A 26,143-nucleotide genomic window follows, 5' to 3' on the forward strand; every position below is an offset into this window, starting at 1 on the left:
CTACTGCTTGTCCATAAATCACTGAACGGTTTAGGTCCAAGATACATATGGGGAAGCTGCCTTTAGCTTCTATACTGCTCAAATGTGGAACAAATTGCCAGAAGAACTAAGAGTTGAGACAATGATGACTGCACTTTGGGTTGCCTTTGGGTAATATAAATAAATTTGCCTTGTCCTAATAATCACAACACCCATCAATCAATATTCACCTTCACCCAGCCCTTTTGCATGTTGCGCTGTTGCACATACATGAACCAAAATAGCAGGTGCGCATGGAGACACCCACACACTCCATGTGCCTAAGACCTACCACCTTGCACTTGTCGCTGCACTTGCACGGTTAAAATAGGGCCCTAAGTGTCTCAAGGCTACATTAGCAGCTACTAGCATTGCAGTCAATCAGCTAAGCTGTGTAAGGAATCAATAGGATGTTTACAATGTATTAGGAATTAAGAGCAGTTACTGCACATGCACCTAATGAAAATGTACAGTCCAGTTTAGTGTACCAAGTTCGGTTGAATTGTGGGTAATGTAGGTGGCAGGTTTTGAGTGCATGGAATAAAAAGGTGATATCTCTGATTCTGCTGCATCAGTTTTGAGGGGGATAAACTGTCCATTGTGAGTTTGACAATGTTGTTTGGTTAAGCACTCTTTCAATGATGCAAAACTCCCGGCATCTTTCCTACAACCTAAAATGTTTGGTTGTAGCTCTGAATTGAGTGAATTGGTGAGAATTTTGAGGAATTTTGAGGTCTTAGTTGTTGGTGTGCAATTTGACTCTCACTCTGTTTGACTCTAAGCTTCCTAAGTACACTGTGTTGAATGTGTGAGTGTATCTATGTGTGTGTGTGAACTAGTGCCAGGTGGAACTCTGTGTACCAGACCGGCGACGTGCCACAGAGGGAAAATGTGCATAAACACAGACACTTTCACTCCCTCTCTCCCTCTAACTCACACAGCTTGTTTCTGGCCGCGTGCCAGTCAAAATGGACCAGAGAGGAAACAGGCAAACACCATCCATGGCTCTCATTCCTGGCCAGCAAGCCGTGACAGCAGAACAGGGATAATTCTCCCAGAAATGGGTGGAACACAAAGCTTCTGTCCTGTGCACCAGGAGGTAAAACTTCAATCTGGTGACTTAATTTTGGTCTTAAAATGAAGTCTTTCTGTATTTTTTGCTTTCATTCTCTCCAATTTAGCTCAATTACAAAGCCAAAAAAATGTGAATTATAGACATTTTTAACTTGTATCTCCTGTGAAGAGATGCATAGGACTAAACTAGAGAGCGAGCAGGAAACCAGTCAGTCATCCTGTCTGTCATTGTCACTCCTCAAACACCTTTGTGGCTCTAAAAACTGTCTCCTAGGAGATAAGGGCGACCTCACTGATGCCGTGATAGAAGGATGGAGAGCCAGGTTGAGTGTGTGCGTGACATCTCTGGGCTTCCCTTGACAGGATAACAAGGTGCCAACCAGCCTGTGACTCCGCACTTGTACTTGTCATGTTGATTATTCGCAGTCATCCAATGGGGAGGACATAGATGAAGGAACTGACTGATCTTAAAATCTGAAGACAGAACATCTAAAATTAGGTAGCAGTATTTCAGGTCAGTCGCAGGTCAAAAAGCTTTCAGATACAAATCAAGAAAAAGGCAAAATATATCTTTTTAAATACTGGTTTGCAAAAAAACAAACTTAAATTGTTTTTGCAACAGGCTACACATCGTTGTAGAAGATACATCACTTACATTATTTACTGCATCACTATGAAAAGTGAATGAGCTAATTCAAAATCATGTCTGAACCTTGAGCAAGAGCGAGAACTGGTTTCCATGCAGCAAACAGATTTGTTTAACAAAACAGGTCGCCTGTTTCTCATGAGATGCTGGATAATAATTTGTATAAGTGACATTTTTATCAGCACCATCTGCTGATGCATTTTTTTATTGTTGTGTAGTAAGACAAAGCAGAGTGGAAAAGTGCCACTGTGCCAGCTGTAGTGAGCCTGGAGACAAAGAACTCGGACATTTTGGACTTTAGTGGAAGATAAAAGCAAAAAATCCTTCATTTTTACGCCTGCTCACAAAACTAAAAATAAAAACCATTTATCATACTTGTTATGACTTAAAAATGTCCTTAAAGTTAAGAGAGTTCATTGGTCATGATGAATAATATGTGAGTTCAAGCACTATCATAAAAAAGAGTAGTTTTAGCATATTATTTGCAGCTGAACATTTGATAGGGTGTTACACCACTTTTTCTATCTATCAGTGCTGCAAACAAACAACCAGAATAAATATGGCATTGATTTTCTTTGCAATCACTTTATCACACACTTATCTTCAATGGCCTTACTTGGTGTGGCACTAAATTCTCCTTATTATAATATTTTCTCTGATGAACCTCATCTACCAACAGCAGAATGCCTTTTCATTTCAACCAATTTCCTATTATTTCACCCTTATTTAAATATTTATACATCATTGACATAATAGATCGTTGTTAATTTTACGTGTTAAATATTCCCAGAGATTTAAAGATTTCACTAATTAACTTTAAACCATTTTTTAAATGTTTGTTTCAGAATAACATACCACTGGGTAAACTGTAAGGATTTTTTATACAATATGTACAATATAGCAGATAGGTCAGGTCAACCCATATCTCTGATTTGCTATTCCAGCTCAGTTCAGATCAGATCTTTATTATCTTTTTGCATCAAGGCAAACACAAAACCCTGAAAAACAAAAACACAAGACAATAAAAAGACCTCTCTGAGCTTACATGTGATCACTCGTGATCCCCTGAGAGTTTGTTTTACACCTGACTATAAGTAGGAGTGAGTCACTTGATAAATGTGTCTTATTGCTTAGCAAAGAACTTCTTTACACCTGTTGGTTCCTTAGAGCAAAAATGTAATTCTTATTAATTTGATGAATATGGACCCTAATCTCCAGTTATCAAAACATGAGATGACTTTACATGCAAATACAGTCTCTGGTCAGGATGTAGATGGATGTTAAAATGTTACACCAAAGTATTAAGTATGAGTAGAACAACACAGTGTCAATGACATATAGCTCATACATATAAATAAAACCCAAGTAGTAAAAAACTTAATGTCATATAAAATAATTGATGCATTGTCATTTCAAGTATTTCAGGTAAATAAAAATATCAAGGTTTAATTAAAATCATGCTAATACAGTCAACAAGAAGGTAACGACCGGTGGATTCCTGGAACAGGAGGCACAACAAATCAGCTAAATGACTTAAAGCACACACTCCCAACACACAGACACACACACACACACACACACTCATGATTTTCTGTTCCGCTAACAAACCCGAAGCTTGTAGGTTTAATTTGAAAGTGCTGCTCAAATTAAACACAAACTGGTGGTGAGGAAATGCATCCTTTTCCATTTTCTGTCTCCATTCAGCCAGAAATTCTCATCTAGTGTGTGCAGTTTTACTCTGAGGTGATTCTAGTTTATTGAATATTACCTGCTGATGTATTTAGCCCCGTAAAGCAGAGCAGACTTGTCTCTGGCATCAAGAAGTCTATTATGGGTTTGACCTGTGGTGCTTTACAGGGACATTACTCAATATAATCAATACTTATGCACAATTCAGCAGCAAAAGGTTGCAGCCTTAAAGTTACTGGGTAGTGCAAACTGTATTTCTGTTGTTTGGATTCATTTAAGTAAATACTAATAAAAAAATAAAAGAAAATAATCCAAACTTGGCCTGAAGCTGCTCATATGATTTGAAAAACAATACAGCTTGTTGAATAAGTTCTATAATTTTTGAATTATCATGCAGGTCAAGGTGATCAGCATCAATTCAACAATTTTAAAAGTATTGTTCAATTAAGTATAGATGATATACGTACATACAACAAACAAAATACTGTCTAACAAGCTATATTTCTTGCCCTGACAGTCTAGTTAACAATTTGCTCTGAGCATCACGTTACGATATCCTCACCTGGCGTCCGTTGCCCTTTGAGGCCTGAAGACTGCAGCGTCCCAGGCTGCCATTCGGCGTGGTGCCACAGCTGCTGATGATCTGCAGCTGTTTTTCGGCGCGGTCGGCTCGGTCCAGCAGCTCCTCAATAAACTGCTGCAGGCGTACCTTAGCGTTGGCTTCACGTGCCGCCGTCTCCTGCAGGAACTGGTCAATCTGGGCGACCTCCCTGAGGGCAGAGGAGAACAGAGATTATACTTTATTATGACTGAAGCAATCTGTATTTCCTCCTCTCTGCCTGTCTGATTTGTAAATCTATCTGATTCAGGATAAATCGCTTGTGGCAGAAATTTACATGTGCTGCTAGATGCTCCTTATGTGACTACAGGACACTATTTTATTCCTCCAACATATACACCAGCCCTTTTTGCATGGAGACCGTGCACACAGAGGGTTGGTGGTAGAGTTTAATACAGAATACGCACACAAAAGGAGAGAGAGAGAAGAAGAAGAATAGCGGGTGAGAGATCAGCTTGATATTTATACCGCAGGCACAAGAGGGCCAAGTTCCTGTCATTTTAAGGAATAGTGTGTTACCCAGATATAGAGGCAAACAAACCACAAGTTCAGAAAGTGTTAGTAGATGTCTGTAGCCTGCTCGGCATATATTATAGCGTTCCCTAAATTAATTCTGTCCAGCGTCTTCTGAAAAAAGGCTATAAGACTGAATAATCCTGCGTGCATATACAGTCTGGTAATGATAAGAATTCTTAAATGTTTCATCATTTTAATCCAATGCTTGGCTTATGAATCTTATAAGCACTCTAGGGCTGCAACTAATGATTGTTTTGATTATTGATTTATCTGTCCATTATCTCCTCTATTAATCAATTCATTGTTTTTGACTTTAAAATGTCAGAAAATAGTGAAAAATGGCAGCAATAATTTCAAACTTCAAAAAAAAATTCAAACAGTCCATGTTAATATTTTCAAATTGGTCAAAAACCAAAAGATTACAGTTATAGAAAAGCATCAAATTCTCACATTTAAGCAGCTGTGGACAGTTAATATTCAGCATTTGTGCTTGAAAAAATACTTTAATTATCAAAACTTTTCTGTCCATCGTCCAATCGATTAATGGACTACTATAATCATTGCAGCTCTAAAGCAGTTCCCAAACAAGCAGTAGCGGTGAGTGATTTCTGCTTTGATGGTCTTGACATGGTCATATTCAGATCAGCTGACAGGAACAAGTGAATCCACCCACCAAAGGATGAATATTAATGGAAAATGTATTGCATACCTGAGAGACGTTCAATGAGCTGCAGAGAAACTTCACCTGACTGACATCCATCCTGCAAACATACTGTTCATCCTTTAAGTTGTGATGCATTTCGCCAGGGCTGCACCTAATGATTATATTTGTTATCAAATGATCTGTTGTTTATTTTTTTTATTAATTATATAATGTTTTGTCTATAAAATGTCATATTCCAAGGTGACATCTTCAGATTGCTTGTTTCGTATCACCGACATTCATAAACCCATAAACGTTCAATTTACGATCACACTGAAATGAAAAAAGCAGCAAATCATCACACTTGAGGAGCTGGAACCAACAAATGTGTTTTGCTTGATAAATGATTAACAATTGATTATCAAAATTGGTTTTGGTTCATTTTTATCTGAACCAGCTAACATCCTGTCAAGCTAGCCAAGCATGTTGCTAATACCGGCATGCAGCTCAACCTACCAACAGCCAACCAATCACCCTCATCTTAGCAAGCAATAAAGCCTACATACACACATACATCTACCACATCATGTTAGGCTAACCAGCACACTAAAATCACCCAACTTTTGGCACATTTTACTGTGTATTGATAACTGTCCATCACTATACTAACCAATTAATCAACTATTCATTTCACAAATCTTCTTCACAACTGAATCTTCCATCATATCATGTCTCAAATCACCTCCTTTGCAAAGCTTCTCTCTTTCTTTTCATTCCTGTCAGTGTGGATCTGCCTCCATATGGGACTTCTGCAATTCCCAGGCTACTTTATTTTCTTAATGAATCTCTGTTTGCGTCCTTATAAACAGCCCAAGCCTCTACTGTCTAAACAACGCAGTCAGGAGGGTTTAACAGGGCAACTCAGCCATCTTAACCTCGTCGAAGCCAAAGGAACCATTAAAAAGGTTCAGACCGTCACTGCAGACAGAGAACAGGGACATAAAATCTGTGACCCTGTGGATTAAATTGGTTCTTTTTCCTTCCTCAAACATCTTTAACATGTAACAAAGCTGCTCATCTTCAGTCGGAAAAGCTTCTCATATAAAAACAGCTGAAGGAGGCTGATTGGTGGATGCTTTTATGCAGCAACTACTGTAAAACATTCACTTAAAGTAACCATTATACAATCCTGAGTCCTTTAAAACGCTGTACCGACAGTCACAGTGTTATTTCTTGAAATGGGGGCATTCTGGGATAAAAATAGTTTGGTGTTTGGCACAGTTAACTTTTCATATCCTCAGGCAAAGATGACAAAAATATGAATCTAAAATTAGTCTGCAAAAAACTGCAAGTAAATTATATTGAAATTAAGTGGCAATAACTTTTCTCCATGTGCAACGTGATCAATCCTGTTTAGACCTCTGTAATTGTTCATAATGTGAGAAAAATGATTTGTAACTACATCAAGCTCTTTGGGACTCATACAATTGGGTGTTAAGTGACTGAATGAGGCCTATTACAGTGCACTTTCTCCACTGCTCGAGATTATACTCCTCATTGTGGAAATTTACTGAGAAACCAGAAAGAATGTGTGTGTTTGTGTGTGGGACATAAACTGTCTCAGATCCAAGCTGTTCTCTATCCATCTCATCCTCACCAAACTGTAAACTCTCCTCTCTACTTCTGAAGGAAGGAAAAGGGATATTTTATCATTCAGCCAACGAATCTGAAAGATCGTATCATTTCTCAGGGATAAACTGAGGATGGAAACAGGAGGAGGCAGGGTCTGGTTGCAACTAAATGAAGAAGGGATTAAATCAAGGGAACAAACTTCCAGTAGAAAACACTTGCCCAGACTTCGGCTACCTTTACATCCAGGTTAATGTCATTGCATTTGACTGAAACTCTAAGTAGCTTTAATGGATTGTTTGGGCACTAAGGGGCAGTGGCACAAGCTGTGAACACAATGTTGACATATTTATCACCTTGGTGGACTTGTTATTAAATAATTGCCTATTATCACGTCCGGCAGACACGGAGCAATATTAGCATTCATTAAGAGTCGAGGCTCTGGCCTCCTATAAATATCTGGCTCTTTAGCAATTAAATGCTCCACTAGGTTCACCATGAAGACCAGTGAGACAGAACCAAACAACAATAAAGTTGTGGGCCAAAAAATAAAAAAACAATGAAATGAAAGGATGCTACATTGTAAATGTCTCAAAGAATTTTAGTATAAAGTTAAGAGGTTTTGATATGTAACACAAAAAGCTAGTGAAGCTCTGTAAACAGAACTGCGTCTGCCTTACACAGAACTACTCTCCTAAGACTGAAAACATGATTGCTGTTATTACTCTTTGGAGCCGTTTCTGAATAAACTAACTAGTGCAGCGGTGTGGCTCAGACAGCACAGAGGAATAAGATATATCAGACTTTGGATACACACACAATAATTGTAAGTAGGATCAGTTGATCGTTGGTTCGGCTCTGCACATTTGAGAGATTTGTTGACAATAAGAAAAATATAGAAAATCATCAGCCGAATCCTTTAAAGATGCTTCAACACTCTGTAGAGCTACAGGAGTCAGGTGGTAATTATCTGTGGGTTCATCACTATGAGCAACACTTTTCACAAAAGTCATTTGATCCACTGTTAATATCAAAATATTGATTAGTGCAGCTTTAAGCATGCATCATTATTCCTGATGCACTTATGTCTTTATTTGTATTTATTTCTGTTTTTATCTTTTAAAATATCTCCTATCCTTTCAATTTGAGTCAATGTTTAATGCTGTATTTCCTTTTTCTTTGTTTTATGTAAAGCACTTTAAATTGCCTTCATGTATGAGATGTGCTATAAAAAACGCTCCTGTCTTGCCTAAAGGAAGAGAAAGACTGAAGGATGGCAGGACCAGGTGCTGATCAGAATACGGCCTCCTTTATTACATAAATACACAATTAGCTCTTTTAATGATCAGCTTTACACGCTGAATTCTCTCAAAACTAAATATCCAAACTGACACAGGATGACAGAAATTCAAAATATGAACTTCCCTCGGTCCAATCCTTCGCTGAACTACTGTTGTGTTGCATGAACTTGCTCATCAAAAGCCACACTGAACATGAGGTCAGACAGCTGCCAGGTGCAGTAGCGCTCATGTCAAAATAATAACATGCATTAGTAAACTGCCTCACTGATTCATCCTATACCATTCATCTCATTACTGTGCACAATTAATAAGTCTGAGGATCATTTATTTTGATTTAATGATTGATTTAATGATTTAATGTGATGTATGGTTAAGCAGCCTGAAGCGGAGGTTTTGCTCTCATTATTCAAGTTAATAAACAGAGAACAAGCATGACTCAGCCTCCTGTAGAGTAAAATAACTCACGACTGCTATAAATAGTGCTTTTTTTAGAGCTATAGGTTTGTATGTAGTCACAATAAGGGCATATTTGTTTTGGGATCTGGATTTTTGTCTTAATGAATTATTAAACTGTATCAGGTTCTTGTTAATGGAGACAGAATCCCATGAGGCGAAACATGTCGGAAGCAACCGCGGAAAGCCTTTCCCCTCTGACTCTGTGTAAAAGAAGCAATGCACTGATGCACCACACTGCCTGGCTATCTAACCACTCAACTGAAAGCACCTCGGCATGAAATCCCCTATAGTGAGGGAAGGGAATCAGGAGTTAGATCAAAAATATGAGATAGATGTTGGAGGGTGGGTGGCAGGAGGGAGAGAGGGGAGGGAAAAAAAAAAAATTCTTCACCAGGTCCCGAGAGAGATGTAAAGAGAAAGACCAGAGAGGAGAGAGGAGAGAGGAAACACAGGACTGAAGCTGATGGGAGGGAATGGGCACAAAGGCTGTGAGAAAAAAAAAAAAAAAAAAAAAAAAAAAGTACTGCAGCAGCTAAAGCAACAGACAGCAAACAGAAATCTGCAGTCATGTGGAAGCAGAAAGCACAGGAGGTTTAACAGAGCAGAGGAGAGGAATGGGATGTGGCTGCTTCCTGCTGTCAATCCTAATTTCAACACACAGACACACACACACACATACATACACACCTCTCTATCTCTCTCTCTCTCTGTCAAGCGTGACTCACTCCAACACCTCAGAAATAAAGCCTCAAGGTGACAAACATGCCCGTATGTTTACAGGGACGCTGGGGGAGCTTGAAAGGCAGACCGCCATCTTTTTTTCTGTGGTGATGCACATGTGGGTTGTTAGTCTGAGGCGTGATTCCAAGAAAATGACTCGGCGGCCGTTCCGCGCTTGATCGGCACCATCCTCATGACTCCGATTATGAGGGAGAGGGAAGCAAATATTTGTGACCTCGTATTCACAGTTTGCTGACAGCGTCCCAGAGTTTTGTCATCACTCTATCGTTTGGTTTTTTTTTTGCTTCCTTTCTCACATCTCCCCACACACACAGACACGCTGAACATCCAAATACAGACCTTACAATGCACACTCATACTTTGCTGTCAAAGTGTCAACAGCATGCAAATTATGTTTTCAACAAGTTTAGCTTCAAATAAAAAAAAACGGAACTTGCATAAAAAGGAAGATTAGGCTTGAGAAGACGCAGTAATTAACCAATATTTTTTTTTGCAATTAAATGTTTTAGATCTAGACAGCTTACAAGTAAGAAAGCTTTGTAAAACTGACTATTCAGCTTAAGTGTGTTATCATAGACTGACAGGATTTTGCAGATAAATCAAATATTCCATTTACAACACAAAGCTGCATCACTGCATCATACTAAATTATAACATGTTGGTCATGTTGATGTTATGGTCAAATGAAAGTCATTGAGCAACACATAGTAAACCCATACTGCCAAATCTATCATTGTGATTTGACTTTCATAGAATTTGTACAGGCAACGTTTCAAGAACAATAAATAAAAGTGTTAAATGTCCACTATGACCTGAGTGACTTAATATGTAGATACAAACAGAAAAAAGTAAAAGTTAATCAAATGTACTGAATAACAAGTTGCTTTATAACAACATGTCACTCATATAGTGGATGCATTTGACTGACACGTGGTCACCGTAATTTCATTGAATGACAACGATCAGGTTTAACTACTGTGAGGACTAAAGCTAGACTCAACTGTGCCGATATATTGGTTAGAGATTATTGATAATATATCTGTATCAGCATGTTTGTCGGCCAATAAGTAACGATGAACCGCAGTGCAGAAATGCCAGATATACAGTACTAGTCAAAAGTTTAGATACACCTTCCAATGTCCTTGAAAGCATGTCCAAACTTTTGACTGGTGCTGTATATTTGAAGTATTTTAGAAACAGTGTCTGCATTACATTATTTGAGCTCTAATAGGTTTATTTTTCTGCTTTAAAATGCTTCTCATATTACATCTTCGGCACAATTCTTAAAAAAAAGGAAGGAAAATTATTTAAAATGTTTGTTTATGTCATGTGTTTACACTTGTGGGGAAAAAAAGAAGGTCATGAATATATCATTATAGGTTTTTAAACTCTCAAATATCAATATTGTCCTCAAAGTACTGGTCTGGCTATACATCAAATCTTCTTAAATGATTTCCATTATGTCTTCCCGCCCTAATCTTCTCTGTCATCCTTTTCCCATGATGTCATAAGTCCCAACATTCACAGGTCTGATCACCAGGTCTGGCCAATCAGTCCTTGGATGCTTTTCTTTAAGTATTACATCAATGTCTGTCTTTCAAACCTACTATTGCATATAACCACCAGGACATTTGCCGGAGAGCTTCCTTTATCCGCCTGCCGTCTTTACTCCACCGGCGTCTAGACTCCAGGGTGTTCCTGTCCTATGGGTTTACACTTAATGAAGATGCTTTTTACACTGATGGAGTATAATCACCAAAATCTTTCTTGTTTACCTCAATAAATATTCTTATACACTTAATTGATCTCCCCTCATTAAACTAAATATTATACACAAAAGCTCCGCTCTGATGGGAGCAGTGTGAGCAGTGTGAGCACTAAATGCAAACATAAAAACTAACAAACAACAGTTGAGATACAATCGATACCACTGATTAGAAAAGCAGGAGTTCATTTCAGTTTTATTATAAACCGGTCCTGCTCTCTGGTCTTGCTGTTTTTCTCCCATGAGACTGGAATAAAGGGGCATGTTGTGCCCGATATGCATCGGAAATCTGTTGGCTTCTCGTCCCTTTAAGCTCTTGGAAATAAAAACACATGATTTATTCTCTCAATCTAGTCTTGGTAAATTCAGGTCTTGAGAGCCTGCAAACAGCAGTTTAAGCTGCTGTTACTTTTTTTTTTTTCTACAGCAAAATGAGCTTTGAAAACTTTGAGTAAATGTCTCATGCTACTGGTGCATGTTCACAGAGAAATAATGAACAGCTAAGCCTACTATGTCTCATTTCCCTACCACTTAACAGCCATAACAAATGGTATAGCAAAGACATCCAGCTGTAACAGGCATGATAAATAAGGCATGATCTTCTGAAGGATTCTGTTTAAATGTTAATTACAATCACTGGTCAGACTCCTTTCAGAGCTGTCATCATCTCTGGCCATTAATTCAAAATTATGCCTCATTAATATTTAAGAGCAGAGATGATTGACTGAAAGGCCTGTATGAGGAAGACGAAGCTGTTGTATGAATGCGAGCTTTCTCCGCGTTAACAAAGGACAGCTGCCCGTGTGCCCGTCTGTTTTGACACCTGGATCAAATTGTGTTTTGTTGGGTTTTTTTTTTTTTTTTTTTGGTGAGACAGATTCAGTAAGCTACATTGTGTCATCATGTCTTAATGTTACACATTTGTATGAGTTACACAAACATAAAAAGGAAGCAGGAGTAGCTGCGTAGAGCGTGTATGGCAACATGAGAGGAGATGTGAGACAGACAAGGATGAAAGGGTGAGGAAAAAGGGATGATGAAAGAGAAACAGGCTGTAATGTACCATTTTCAAAGCCTCTCAGGAAAATAAAGTGTATGACCGGTTGCCCAAAGACACCGCTAATCCAGGTCTTAGCTCTGATCGATCGGAGGGAAAGTAAATATTTTGTTGTTGCTCGACAAGTCCTCTCCGAATCTAAACTCAAATCACAGATGACTGAGTCACCGAGAGATGTAACTTGCAAGGTGATGATGATGTAGAGAATTTTAACAAGCATGAAAGAAAGTGATTCATTATGGGAGAAAAAGACATCGACACTCATCTTACAGGATTTAAAAACAAAATCAAAATGTTTTGCAGTGATGATAGCAATGCTTCTGGATGCAGAATTTTCTGTAAAACAGAGATGCACGTGGGAAAAAATGAAGATATATGGATATGTGAAGTAGAGCTGCAGCTAATGATTTCTTTCATATTATCAGCTGATCTGCCGATTGTTTTGTTGATTAATCAGTCATTTAGTCTATACGCTGTGAGAAAATAGTGAAAAATTTCCATGATAAGTTCCCAGAGCCCAAGATGACGCCTGCAAACCGGACAGCTTTTGCAATTTTTGCTTGAAAAACGACATAAGCGCTTAGTCAATTATTTGCCGCCGATACATCCATGAATCGACTACACGTCTCAGCTCTAGTGTAAACTACTGTAAGGCATGAATGCATTTTTACCTACAGATACAAACATACATAGACACACCAGCAGCACTCATTCAGCTCTATGACAGCTTGACAGCTCGAAAAAAAAGAAAAAAAAAAGAAATACATGACAGCATTGTTTCTGTATCAGGTTTCTGCGCCGAACACACACACACATGCACACTTACGCTTATCCCCAGTAGAGCCTTCACGCATCTTACACTGCTGTAACCATCTTCTAACAGTGTAACATGCATCGAACCTTTCATATCAGTCTTAACAATATGAGGAAGAACAGACACGTGTCTGCTGTAAGACCGGGTGCACCGTCCTTCCTGTTTCTCTTTTCCTTTGTGTTCAAAGTGTTTCATCCCTCAAGGTCTCACATGTCAGTCTCTTCCATCTAATGATAGATAGACACCTCCGCTGATAAATGCTGCTCTGACTGCGGGCTAACACTCATTGGATCATCCACACACTACAATGTGGGATGTCTATTAATGTGCAGAACCATTTCCCATTATAATACCACTTCAAAACGTTGCTGGAAACCTTGAATGCAGCACGTACATACTGGATGTTGGGCTTTGATTTTCATAGAGCATAATTCTCTCTAAGCTGGCCTTATTAAATACAGCTCTACATTGTACATTATAGCCTTAATGTATCTATCTAACTGCAAACATCAGGTACCTTCTGTAACAATACAGACAGAACATGTCAGATTAGGTAATAATTGTGCAGAACTTTAGGAAATATCATGTTAATAAATATATTTCTAATATAAAAAGTCTGTTCAGTGCATTTTTCATAGTGTAGGAGAGTGTAGCATCAGCACTGTACTATTTTTATGTCAAACAATTCAAAGCAAAACAATTCCTAGGGTTTGGACAAATGTGTGCTTTCACACTCCACTGTACTTAAAATTTAACTGTTAAAACTGTAAAACTAACCTTGATTATATCCGTCTTTATGGCAGGTGTCAAATAAATTTTCAAGCCCAAACCGTCCACATTCTTAAACATATCTCAGATCCATTTCTACTCTTGATTTCTATTCATTAGAAAACCTTCAGAAGTTGTGCCGTGCTAATACCGTGTGCTTCTCTCCCTGAGACACTGTTGTTAATGAGGCAAGTTCCCTCTCTGCCCTGGCAGCTTCACTTTGCATTCGAGATTGCAGTTCAGTGAAAAACGAGCTTGTTTTTTTTTTGAGGGAGCAACAGTGACAGAGAAAATAGCAAGACTGCTCCTCCATGTTCTGTGGTGCCTTTAGAGCCTGCAGCTTTCTTATGCTGCACAAAGCACTCTTACTTTATCATAGCTGATTGTTGGAATAAATCAAGCCTTAGGGTTGAGGCCTAATGCAGCAACTGTGTGTGTGAGTGTGTGTGCTGAATATGATATGAAAACCTGACAAGAGTTTTCTGTGTACTGCTCTCTTCCCTTTTCTTTACAGAGGGTGAACACAATATCATGAACAGCTGTACAATGTCATGCGAAAAAACTGCAATACTGCAACATTTCAGCCTTCCCCTGTTTGTATTCAACACCACAATGTAAGAACGTAAAGCAACAAAAATCTTTATAGTTGAACACTATAAAGGTTCATGGAGGACTTGTTGTAGGGTAACAACTTATTATTACTTTCAATTAATAAATTTGATTAAAAAAAATGTATCAATTTTTTGGTCTTTAAAATGTCAGAAAACAGTGAAAATTACCCATCACAATTTCAAATTGCTTGTTTCGTCTGACCAATATTCCAAAACCTAAAGATATTCAATTCTCTAACATGTAAAACAAAGAATAGCAACAAATCATCACAGTGGAGAAGCTGAGATGAGGAAGTGTTTGGTATTTTTGCCTGAAAAATCAATTATCAAAATATTTTTTTTTCTCAAACAACTAACTTACTTTTCCTCTTCCTCTTGTTTTAGATGCTGGAGTATTGGATATTGTATTTAGGGCTGCAACTAACGATTCAACACTTCATTATTGACTAATCTGCTGATTATTTTCTCAATGAATTGATTAATCATTTAGTCTTGTTTTGTTCGGCAAACAGTCGCAAACTCAATTGGAGATCATGTAAGACCAAATAAAGCAGTGGATTATAATAATTGAGAACCTAAAACTATGAAATGTTTGGTGCTTTTGCTCTAATTGTATCCTTCACCCCCTGTACATCTCATGCAGTAAAAACCTTTCCCATGAGAAGAAGAACAATTAAGTATTAAAAGAACAGTGGATGATGATCCTTCTGCCATTGGAGCGTATTATGTCCTTCTGCAGGAACCCTCAGTGAGAGTAGCCACCATTTCCTGGGCTATAAACTGTATAAACAGATCACAAACTGAACTGCAATATTTAATTTTACAGACAACATCAAAGTTAATTAGAAATGGCTCTTCAAAAATTATCTACTGGAACAATAAAATGACTATTGGCCTATTAGCAACTGTAATAACTTCACAGCAACTACAGCAAATAAACCTTACGTCACTAAACAATCATTAATGGCTGGAAAAATGACGACAATATTCAACACATTTCAGTGAAGGACACAAAATGAGGCTGTTTTTCTAATGTGTGTGAATCTGTTACACACTGAAATGATGGAGATAACCATCCCACCATTTTTAATTTCTCCTCGGGCTCCAGTCTCTGCTGATTACAGCTGCTCTCGTTTATTCCAGCTGCTATTAAAGCACTTAAAAGCCATGCTTGAGGGACTATGTTATTCATATTTATCATAATGTATTTTCCGTGACTGTGCATGCAGTGTGTTTTTGTGTGTATTGTTGTTTGTGAATGAATTTGGCTGCAAACTAAAGCGCATCCTTAGATAATAATGAAGGCTGAGCTGAACTGAACAATAGAACCTGAGGCCTTTTGTGCACTTTTTTTTATAATTATTTACCCTGTTTCTGAGAGAAGAATAAATTATCAGCTTGGTGTCATATTTTTATGCATAGCACTGCTAGCAGCAAAAGCCAGATCGTAGGAGTTTCCTGTGGTTGCATAGCAACTAAACATTAGGTGACTCACATTTTTAGCATTTGACACCACTGATGTTCAACATGATGCATATCTCCTTGAAACGAATTTTATAGATCAAGTCCAAGTTACTGGTGAAAACCAAAGGTTTAAAAAAAGTCAGCTGAGTGTATGAGAGTGTTGGGCAGCCATGTTTGAACCAATAAGCTGCTGTGTGTCTGTCTTGCTTAGTCATCAACCCTGCTGAACATTCACCGACTGTGATGCACTTTTTCCACCTCTGAGCTACTCTGTATTTTAGAGTCTGAATGAGCTTGCTGTTTGACTGCCAGCTTCTCTCCAGAGAGTGAGAGAGAGACAGAGAAAGTGTGTGTGAGAGAGAGAGAGAGAGACTGGGCTGCCGGCATAGCTAGGAGGCAGTCATACATCACAAACAAAGATTTTAAGACTGTGACCTTCGCAGTTTGATGCCACCAGATTTGGGATACATGACCTTTGCGATAAAGGGGTGGAAGAAAAGCACACTAACCCTCATTCAAGCCAATGAAACGCTGTTTTGTATCGTCCTGTCACAAGACCAACCATGACAACTTGTACTACAAGTTTAGCTCTTTCTGTCATGAGACTATAGAATATAAAAAATATATAATTTTGAACAGATACAAAGAGATTGGTGACCTGCAAAGACCCAGATGACCTACTATATACTGTATGTATTCGTATCTAATGTAATTTACGGCAACATTGCTAAATTCACATTATCCCAGGATACAAAATGAGAAAGCACTGAAACACACTGGATAACTCTAGTGTTGAAATAATTCGTCAATTAATCAATAAGTTAATCAAAAATCATTTTGATAATCTACAACTCTTTTAAGTAATTTATCAGATAAGATTGCCAAATATTTTTGTCTTATAAAAGCTGTTCTATTATGTTTTATATCACTGTAAATCTAATATATTTTAGAGTGCTGGTCAGACAAAACAAGTACTTTGAAGACACTGTGAGGGACGCTACATTAATGAAACATAAAGGACCAATGATAAGAGCAATGAACACTGGACAACGACACCATCAGCTGTCTCTAAACAGACCAGTTCTGGTCACAGAAATGACTGGGAAGAGGTCAAAGTCATCAACCAGGAGTCAGTGGACGGCCAGAAAAAAATTAAGGAGGCTATACACATCTGACACCAGAGATTGGACATCATTGGACAGAGACAGGGGTAAACATCCCTGTCTTAAAACAAAAGTTAGGTGCCTATATGAACACTGAAACAGGTTTTGCTCGCTGTAATCCTTCCTTTGGCTAATACTGGTCATTAAAAGATCCCGTCCAAATGTGCTTACAATGTAAGTGATGTGGGAGAAAATCCACAGTCCTCATTTTAAGTAAAAATGTATTTAAAAGTTTGTCTGAAGATAATATGAGGCTGCAGCTGTCTGAGTTAGTCACAACAAGTGGATATCTTCCAAAGTTACAGTCTTTTTTTAAGTTTAAAATTCGCTCTTTGTGTTTCTCTGCTGAGCTGCGTAGGAAGTACAGTAACAAAAAGAGGGAAATTTGTACTACAAAGATGTTAACTTTAATTTGGACTGCTGAAACTTCATGTAAGCTTCAGATAAACCTTTAAATACAGTTTTGCACAACATTTTTCCCCATCACATTTCCCCCAAGCACATTAGGAAGGGATCCCTAATGATTACAGCAAGAAAAACCTGTTTCAATGTTGATTTGGGCACCTGACTATCGTTTTTACTTGGAAAATTGTTAACCTATCCTTTGACAACTCAGTAACTTCATCCCCTGATGAAGGCCACGAGATGTGGCTGAAAAACCAAGTAGATTTTGTCATATTTGTCTATTTTATTTATTTATTTATTTTGTCAAATGTTGTCATTTGGGCTCTGGGAAATCACAATGGACATTTCTACAACTCTCTGACATTTTATAGACTAAAATATTAATTGGAAAAATAATCAACAGATTAATGGATAAGGAAAACGATTGTTAGTTATAGTTGTACATAACACACGAGATTACACCTCTCTATTGATGCCCAAAAGCCATTAAATGGATATGTACATTACCTTTGCACCATTCACTGATGCCTTTACTAAGAACCTGTGAATAGCACATGCGGTGCAGTGATGTGTGCAGTTGTGTGTGTGTTATGATTAGAGGCCTTGGAAAGTGCCTCTCTGATAAGGAGAACGAGGAGAAGTGATAAAAACCAAGAGCAAGATAGAAAGCTGAGGCTGTTCTGACAGATAAAGACACGGTACAGATATCAAATGGCTTTAATATGAGCCTTGAATGACACTTGTCAACATGTGTTGATCACTCTAACAAAGAAAACAAGTATCAAGGCAAAGAGCTTCTGTTAGTGGTTGAAGGTGGTTTGAAAGTAGTACAACTTAATTAAAGCTACATCTTTTTTAGATTTTTTTTGTCTAATATTTTCTCCTAAAACTAAAATATATACAGTATGTTCTTATAATAAACAAAAAAATATCCACTATATTGAATTCTTCTGTTTCCAGAACTTCTTCTCCTATTGGATTGTGGTTGTGCCTCATAATTCCCATTGTTTAACATATGTCATTAATAATAAATTAGATAATGAAGAACTCTTTGACTTAAAATATTTTTATGGAAATTCACTGCAATGCATCTTTAAAAACCTTATTGAGACCATTTTGTGAAATATAGGTAGAGGATGTGTTATTTTAATTTATTGCCTTTCATTTTGACAAAGACTCGTCTTCAATAAAAACACAGAATTTTATGCATTGCTTCTAGCCTGTCAAAGTAAAAATAGCATCACAGTTTGGACAACATAATAAATCATCCTGGGATTAATTTCAATAAAAGCTCTCAGAATCAGGAAAAATAAAGCCTGGTCTCACTTACACTCTGTGCCATGCTGTGGGAAAGCTCCAAATCATGCTCATCAGATTCAAAGCCAGCAATGACTTACATCACCACGCTGTGATTTATCTCCAACTACTCCTTCTATTTACAGCAGCTGCACATTTAACTAGTTCATGAAGCATTGTGGCAGCTTTATGGAAGGACTGGCCTGAGACAAACTGGCCTAGACGTCTCTGTTGCCGACCCAGCTGCTTCTGTCCAACTCTGCATTCAGCTTCAGCAGCTAACCGGCCCTGCAGGGCACCGGTATATGGAGACAGCAGCGAGACAGATGTACGGCACATCTGGTTGTTGAATACATCTAACAATTACATCAACAGAGAGGTAGAGGTGAAGGAGAGGATGAGGGTGTGTCAGAGTGATTGTGTGCATGATGTTGTCTTTTTTAAAAAGGAAGTGTGAGGTAATCTGTCATCTTCTATGCAGATGAACATGGTAGTATAGTTTTGGATAACAATGGAGGTTTACAGCACAGATGAATAAAATATATCAGGCTTTGGATACACAGACAATAATTTAATTGTAAGTAAGATCAATTCATTGTTGGTTTTGCTCTGCACATGAGATTTATTGACTATAAGAAATATATAGCTCATCGCCAGCCTTATCCTTAAAAAGCTGTCTGTATTAAGGTCAAAGGTGGAGAAATTGGTATCTAAGGATTTTCCTATTTTCCTCCTTTCCTGCCACAACATGTCATTCCACCACAGGCCAGTAGACTGCCACCTCTGTATCAACAAGACAGACGGACCAACCGACGGACTAACATTGTCATCATTAGGCCCCAACATCAACTCTGCAACAAATCTTTCTTTCTTTTCATTCTTTTTTTGGACATGATCATGAAAAATATCTCTGTAAATCGAAATGTTCAATGCATTTGCATTAAATAATGAAAATTCTGCACATCATGGCTTATATAGAAAATATTATTTAAGAAAATCTAATTTATTATACAACAAAATATTATTTAAATATTTTCTGCATGAGTCATGGTGTGCAGACTTTCAGTTTGTCTAATGTATTGGTTTTGAATTATAGCATTCATGCATTACATTGCACAGAAGAAGAAGAATTGAGTGCGTATCTCTGCATTTATTACTATCCAATCAGAGGACCGGACTAGTAAATAAAACGCCTTGAGGAAACACACCAATATCCACCAGGGTAATTAGGTCAAAAAGGCCTTTTGTATCTAATTACCTTAAATCCATGTAGATATATATTAAACTATTGTGATGCTAATTCATGTACCTGATGAAGGTCACCTGTAAGTGTGACTGTGTGCAGGACTTTTTTACTTTTATTTTCCTGAACACACAAAAAAATATGTTTCTTGACTTCCTCAGGTATCAAGAAAGCAGAACCAGCAGGTCAGCTACAGCTCAACTCAACAGGTGGAGTAAAGTTGATCACTTACTGCTGTTTGTGGTTGAGCTCCGCCTCCTTGTTCACCAAGTCCTGTTTGAGGTTAGCTAGCATTTCCACAGAGACGTCCACCTGCCGAGAGAGCTCGGAGGCCTTGTCCTCCAGGTCTTGTTTCTCCTGGCTCAGCTGCTCGCTCTCCTGCTTGGCCCGCTCCAGTTCGGAGCTCTTCCTCTCCAGCTCTGCCTGAAGGCGGCCTACACGGGCCGCTATTTTCTGCTCCACCTACAAAACAAGAGGCCCTTGAGCTGCCTAATCACCATGTCATATGAAACAGAACTAGTTATGCTGATGAGGTCATTAACTAAGACACAATAATTAACACTTTAATTAGCAAATAATTCAGTCAGCCTTCACGTATCCGTGTTTTGCATTCATATTTTGCTGCATCATAAGTTTTAAGGAAATTACTTTTTCTTAGTTCTAGGATCATTTTTGACCCGACACATCAAACCTGAGGAGATGTTTGCTGGCTGTGTTCACTATAATGTCTACACACAGAAAAACACATACAGAACAGCACATAATGACCTGATGCTATGTTCATACTCAGTGCCAAAAAAATAGAGAATTTCAAATTGAAAAAAGTAATACTGGAGTTGACCATACACTGCAAGTGGTGCAGTCATGATTTTTTCAACCTAGAAATAGAAAAATTAGAAATATTGCAAAGATCAAAGCTTTTCTATCTGCTAAAAAATTTTATTCATTCCTTAATTGATGTACTTCACTGTATACCCATCGTGGTCAGCAGGGAACTTCGTGATTACATTATTCTCATATTGGCAATTGTTCATTGGTTGTTCATATAGTGCAGAACTTTTCAAGTTGAAATGTTGATTTTTAAATGTAAATGTCAGAGACCAAGAACGGCTTGAGAACTTCAGGAAAAGATCTGCTGATGGCTCAGTGGGGGGGTGGAGTTGGTTGGTCATCACTTCCCTGTATGAAGACCCTGTATATACAGTTTAAAATAACAATCTGACTTGCATATAGATAGTTTGTTGTCTGCCTCTTAACTTTATATAACAGCTATATGTTTAAGTATGTGTATATCTGTATCTGTATGAGAACTGGAGTCAAATTTCTTATAGGGCTTTAACTAACAATTATTTTCATTATCGCTGAATCTGTTATTTGTTTTCTCGATTAGTCGCTCTAATGTGTAAGATTCTGATCTATAAAATGGTGAAAAATGTCCATCACTGATCCCAAAGCCCAAGAGGCAACGTGAAATGTCATGTTTTGTTACAACCAACAGTCCACAACCCAAAAATATTCAGTTTACTGTCATAGAAGACTAAAGAAACCAGAAAATATTCACATTTAAGAGGCTGGATAAAGAGAATTTTCACATTATTGGACAATGACTCAAAATGATTAATCGATTATCACAGAAGTTGACGATTGATTGTCTGCCAGTCAACTAATCGATTAACCGACTCCCGTAACAGCTCTAATTCTTTGTACTTGTCCAATAAAGTTGATTCTGATAACCATAATGATCATATTTACCTCTTCGGATAGCTTCTCCAGCCTCTCATCCAGCTCCAGCCGTTCAAACGCCCGCGCCTTCAGCCTGGCCAGGCCTTCCTCATAGGCTGCTTCCACTGCACTAGCTGCTACATTAGCTGCCACTGCTACAGCGGTGCTGGGGTTTCCATGGGGACCGGGGTCTGCGGATGTCATGGCTTTCTTCATAAAAATCTCCCCCAGGGGAAACTCCACATTGGGAATATATCGAGCTGCAGTGTTGGAGCTAGCCGGCGTCAAACTAAGGTCGTCCGCACAAGGAAGCTCACGGCAAGGGAAGCGTCGCTCCTTTAAAGCTGAAGGCCGTAGCGGCTCAAAGGGGTCGTTGTTGTTGGCAGGCGTGAGGAGAGCTCCCTCAGCCACTAGGGGCAGCAGAGCAGCGGCGTCGCATACACTGTTGGATTTGGAAAGGACGTAGAGGGTCTCGTACGTGTGGTTGTACTCCAGGTGGGCGCGCAAGGACGACAGGCTTCGGAAGCGCTTGTGCTCCCCGCAGCGAGGACAGCGGTATGGCAGGTCCAGAGAGGCCATTCCGTGCAATAACTGCAGGAGGGGAGGAGGCGCTCACGCAACACAACGGTAGCGCCAGTATGAGGGCACAAAGGTCAAGCACTTGACGGATCCTCTCATGGTGAAAACAGAACAACTAGGGGTCGTCAGCTGGAGGAACAGAAATCCTGCGTGCAATGGCAGAGCCCAGCTCAGTCACATGACCACACATAGTGGCTACATTCAGCTGCTCTTTTCACTTCATCTTCGGTGGTTCCCCTGGCTGAGGTCCTAAAACAGAGGGAGAGAGGTTAAGTGCTTCAAACTGTGAATTAAAGTGTAATTTTAGTTTAAAATCAGATGAGAATCAACTGGACAAAGGCGCAATTAAGCTAAATAAATTGCTGACAGAAGGTTGTTAAGAGAGGCTGGTGTAATAACAAAGCAATACATCGGGGAAAATCGGCGAGGCACATCCTGTTACTTTACAAACTCCTACAACAGTTGATTGAAACTGTTTCCTTTTCTTCTTTCATTTGAGCGGAAAAAGTTGAAAATTAACTTTCAGTGAACCATTAGAGAATTGTAAACAAAGAGGAGAACTCCCACACACTGTCTCGCTTACTGCTGAAATATTAATTAGATCACAACGTTTTGATCTGTCCTCGGACAACCGAAAGCAAGGCAGCGTGCAAGAGTTCTTCTCTTTGTTCACATGTATATACGTATACCCCATGAAGGTTGGGCAGACATTTTTTTCAAAAACATTTTGTGAATTGTAAACAAAGACAGAAATCAGACAAACAGACAAATTTATGCGCAACTATCATCGAATAACAGAATGTCTTTCAAAAAGTGAAAATTAAGTTTTTTATTATTGCCTACAGTCATTACCTAACAAATTAAATGTGTTTGACTGTTTATGGGGATGGCTGGAATATAATGTGAATGAATAACTAACATATATGTATTAATTACAAACATAATTATTTTTGACATTTACATGAAAAATGTCAGGATTAACATAAATTAATAGTAGCTGTAAAAAAAAATAGCAGTTCATCTTTCATTATTTAGTGGACAAGGAGACATCAGTTGGCTCTGTCTGAACTCTCTTACTAGGAATATTGATCTATAAGTTTAGTGGTCAAGAACATAAGACCTGTACCTCACTAAGGGTTAAGAAGTAAACTACTCTTAGGTTGTACTCCGAAATACTCAGAGGAAGACTGCTGGGGGAAGACTGGGGAAATGGGAAATGGATCCATTAGTGAGAGTGCTTGTGAGCACCGACATCATTTTCAAGTCTGAAGTCTACAAGGTCGAGCCGGACAATGCTTTAAGTCCTTCACAAGGGGATCTGGTAATCCTGAGGAAAAATGTCCACTATCTGAGTCGGCTCCTAATCCAACCGTTGCTTCTATACTGTAGTTCATTGTAAGCCTTGAATTCTGTTTTTTTTTTTTTTTAAATACCTCAAAGGTGAGGACTAGTCGGTTAAATGCTCAACAAAAATTTAAAGACAAACAAAACATGTAATTCAACTGTTTTCCTTGGACACATTTCTGAATAACAATGACTCCTGCATTGAGTATTGTGGGATCTGTTAATAGGACATTCAGAATCTCTATCTAATATGTAGATGCTGAAGAGAGTGAAGAGCAAGAGCATTGTTTATCCAATTAGCCAGCAGTTGCTGCTCCTGATTTATTATATCAAAATAATTCAGTATGTCAGCATCCTATGATCATAGATTCCCCTGCATGAATCGCTCTAATCAAAGTGTAATCCTTTAATCAAGCACTGCAGTGAGAAATCGTTTTTGCTCTATGATCTTAAGGTCAGAATCAGACACCAGTGCTTTCAAACAAATAAATAAAAACTTGCTTTTGAGTTTTTGACATGGAAATAGAAGAATGCATCTTGTCTTAACATTGTATAACACACGATTCATGTGTTAACTTATGTTTAACGTACTATCTCTTTGTCTCTAGATGGGCATCAAACTAAATCTGTGATAGGATATAATGATAATAATTACAATAATAATACATTGTATTTATAGAGCGTTTTTAAAGAAACTCAAAGACACTTGATGCCAACAAGTAAAAAGTATCCTAAACTATAAAATCATGTGATTATTTTTGTGCTAAAGTTCCCCTGTTGATATCTAAAATCTAAACTGACATCATGGCATACCAGTAAAGGTTCAAAATGTTTGTTTAAATTTAGTTGATAGCTATATCATCTACACAAAATTATCAACATTTTATTATTTAGGTTAGAGACTTTTTATATGGGCAGCTGTTTAAGAACAATGTGATTCAAGTGTCCTTGTCCATTGTGACAATTAAATGTTTGTTCATAGATCCATAAAACTCTGCAGAACTCATCCTACATCATGTTTAATCTTACTAAGCCCACTGGAACAAAGATCCTGACTGTCAAGTATTGCGAAATATTGAATATTATTGTAGTTTACCTTTTTTTTTTTAAGATCAGCAACCCAGTGGGTACTGCTTCAAAAACCAATAACATTAAAGCCCAGATCTTACAGTCCACATGGTCTTCATTTCAGTTATCATCCATGTAGTGCAGTGAACGCGGTCCGTATTTAAACATGACTCTATCAGTTGGGCGGAGACATCATTGTGCACCAATCCGAGACTGGAGTGCAATCACAAATCACAGATGCAGGCTGTTCTTCACAGAGCGCTCGTACAATGGAAATCCCCATAAGTCACTGAGACTGTTATTAGAAGTCTGGTGAGGCTGGAATAGGGAGTGTACTGGCAAGCCGTGCCCACTTATTAAAGGAGGAGGATTTCACAGATGCAGTCACTACACTGCAGACAGCAGGCATTCCCATCTGCTTAAAATTACTAAGTGAGGTATTTAACCAGGCAGGAAATGGAAGAAAGTGAGGCTGCTTGGTAGCCACATGTCAACATCCTGCCAATGGAGCTCAGCTGAGACGCCCCAGAGGACTGCCTTTAATGTTTTATTGTGGACTGGTAAATAGTGGAAGCGTGTGTTACACATGAGACACAGATAGCGATGGCCTTCAGTCTCCTTTTTTATTTGCCCCCTTAATTTTCTATTATAGGAGGCATGTTCTTAGGGGTCCTTACCATGAACTGAAGTGAACAGTGAGCTGTTGCAGCAGGAAAAAACACATCTTTGATGCATGGGGACATACAAAAGAAAATAATGAGTTGCGCTCATTAGAGATACAACAATTCATTTATGGACCTTTGTGACGCATAAAATTTACACTATGAACCAAATACTTGAAATAACCAATCAAATTAAATGACTGATTAAACAAATCCTTAAAATGAGACATATAATCCAACATCTACTGAGTACAAATGAAAAGTAGAAACTTTAAAAATTCCATGTTTAAAAAAGGTGAGATAGGTTATAAATAGGAAAAAATAAGTGATTTTTATCTACAACAGAGGGCAAAATAGGGGATAGGAGAAGGCAGATCAGACCAGTCCAAGTCTCCTAGAAAACATCAACACAGTTAACAACACAACAGTATAATGTATGAGAACAAACAGACACCCATTTTAAAACAATCCACTCCAAAAGCCATGAGCCTTAAAGAAATCTGTCTTCAAGATGCAGTGGTATCTATCTTTTAACTTTCAACTGACAGGTTGTGTGACCTAACGCTGATAAAACATACACACAAGTCCTTTAAGCAAAGGGGGCAGAATAGTGCAGGAAAAGCACAAGGCTTCTTCCTACTTCATGCACCCACGAGAGACACATCTGCCACAATCCCACAGCCACATTTCGTGTTATAGCACTATTTTGGGATACAAACATGCATAGACCGGCTCTGTAATGATTCCACAAAGCCTCCACTTTGTGCTATAACAACATGTCACAGGAAGCTGCATAGTATTTAGCGTTGAAAAGTGCAGTAAATCTTTCTTCTGCACACGTATGGACAGC

At 38.3% G+C, this 26,143-nt stretch overlaps 1 protein-coding gene across 1 annotated transcript in view; it reads right to left on the reverse strand.

Annotated features, from left to right (window-relative positions):
- Nucleotides 1-26,143, reverse strand: part of fbxo41 (F-box protein 41) — a 57,361-nt gene that overhangs the window by 19,897 nt on the left and 11,321 nt on the right. Inside the window, exons 2-4 of the mRNA XM_044347027.1 lie at nucleotides 21,671-22,468; nucleotides 20,151-20,380; nucleotides 3,990-4,197 (exon numbers count right to left, since the gene is read on the reverse strand). Of these exons, the coding sequence (XP_044202962.1) occupies nucleotides 3,990-4,197; nucleotides 20,151-20,380; nucleotides 21,671-22,219 (987 nt within the window). The 5' untranslated portion in view covers nucleotides 22,220-22,468. The remainder of the gene's footprint in view (nucleotides 1-3,989; nucleotides 4,198-20,150; nucleotides 20,381-21,670; nucleotides 22,469-26,143) is intronic.

Source organism: Thunnus albacares, chromosome 3 (genome assembly GCF_914725855.1).
Source record: "Thunnus albacares chromosome 3, fThuAlb1.1, whole genome shotgun sequence".
NCBI classification, from domain to species: domain Eukaryota; kingdom Metazoa; phylum Chordata; class Actinopteri; order Scombriformes; family Scombridae; genus Thunnus; species Thunnus albacares.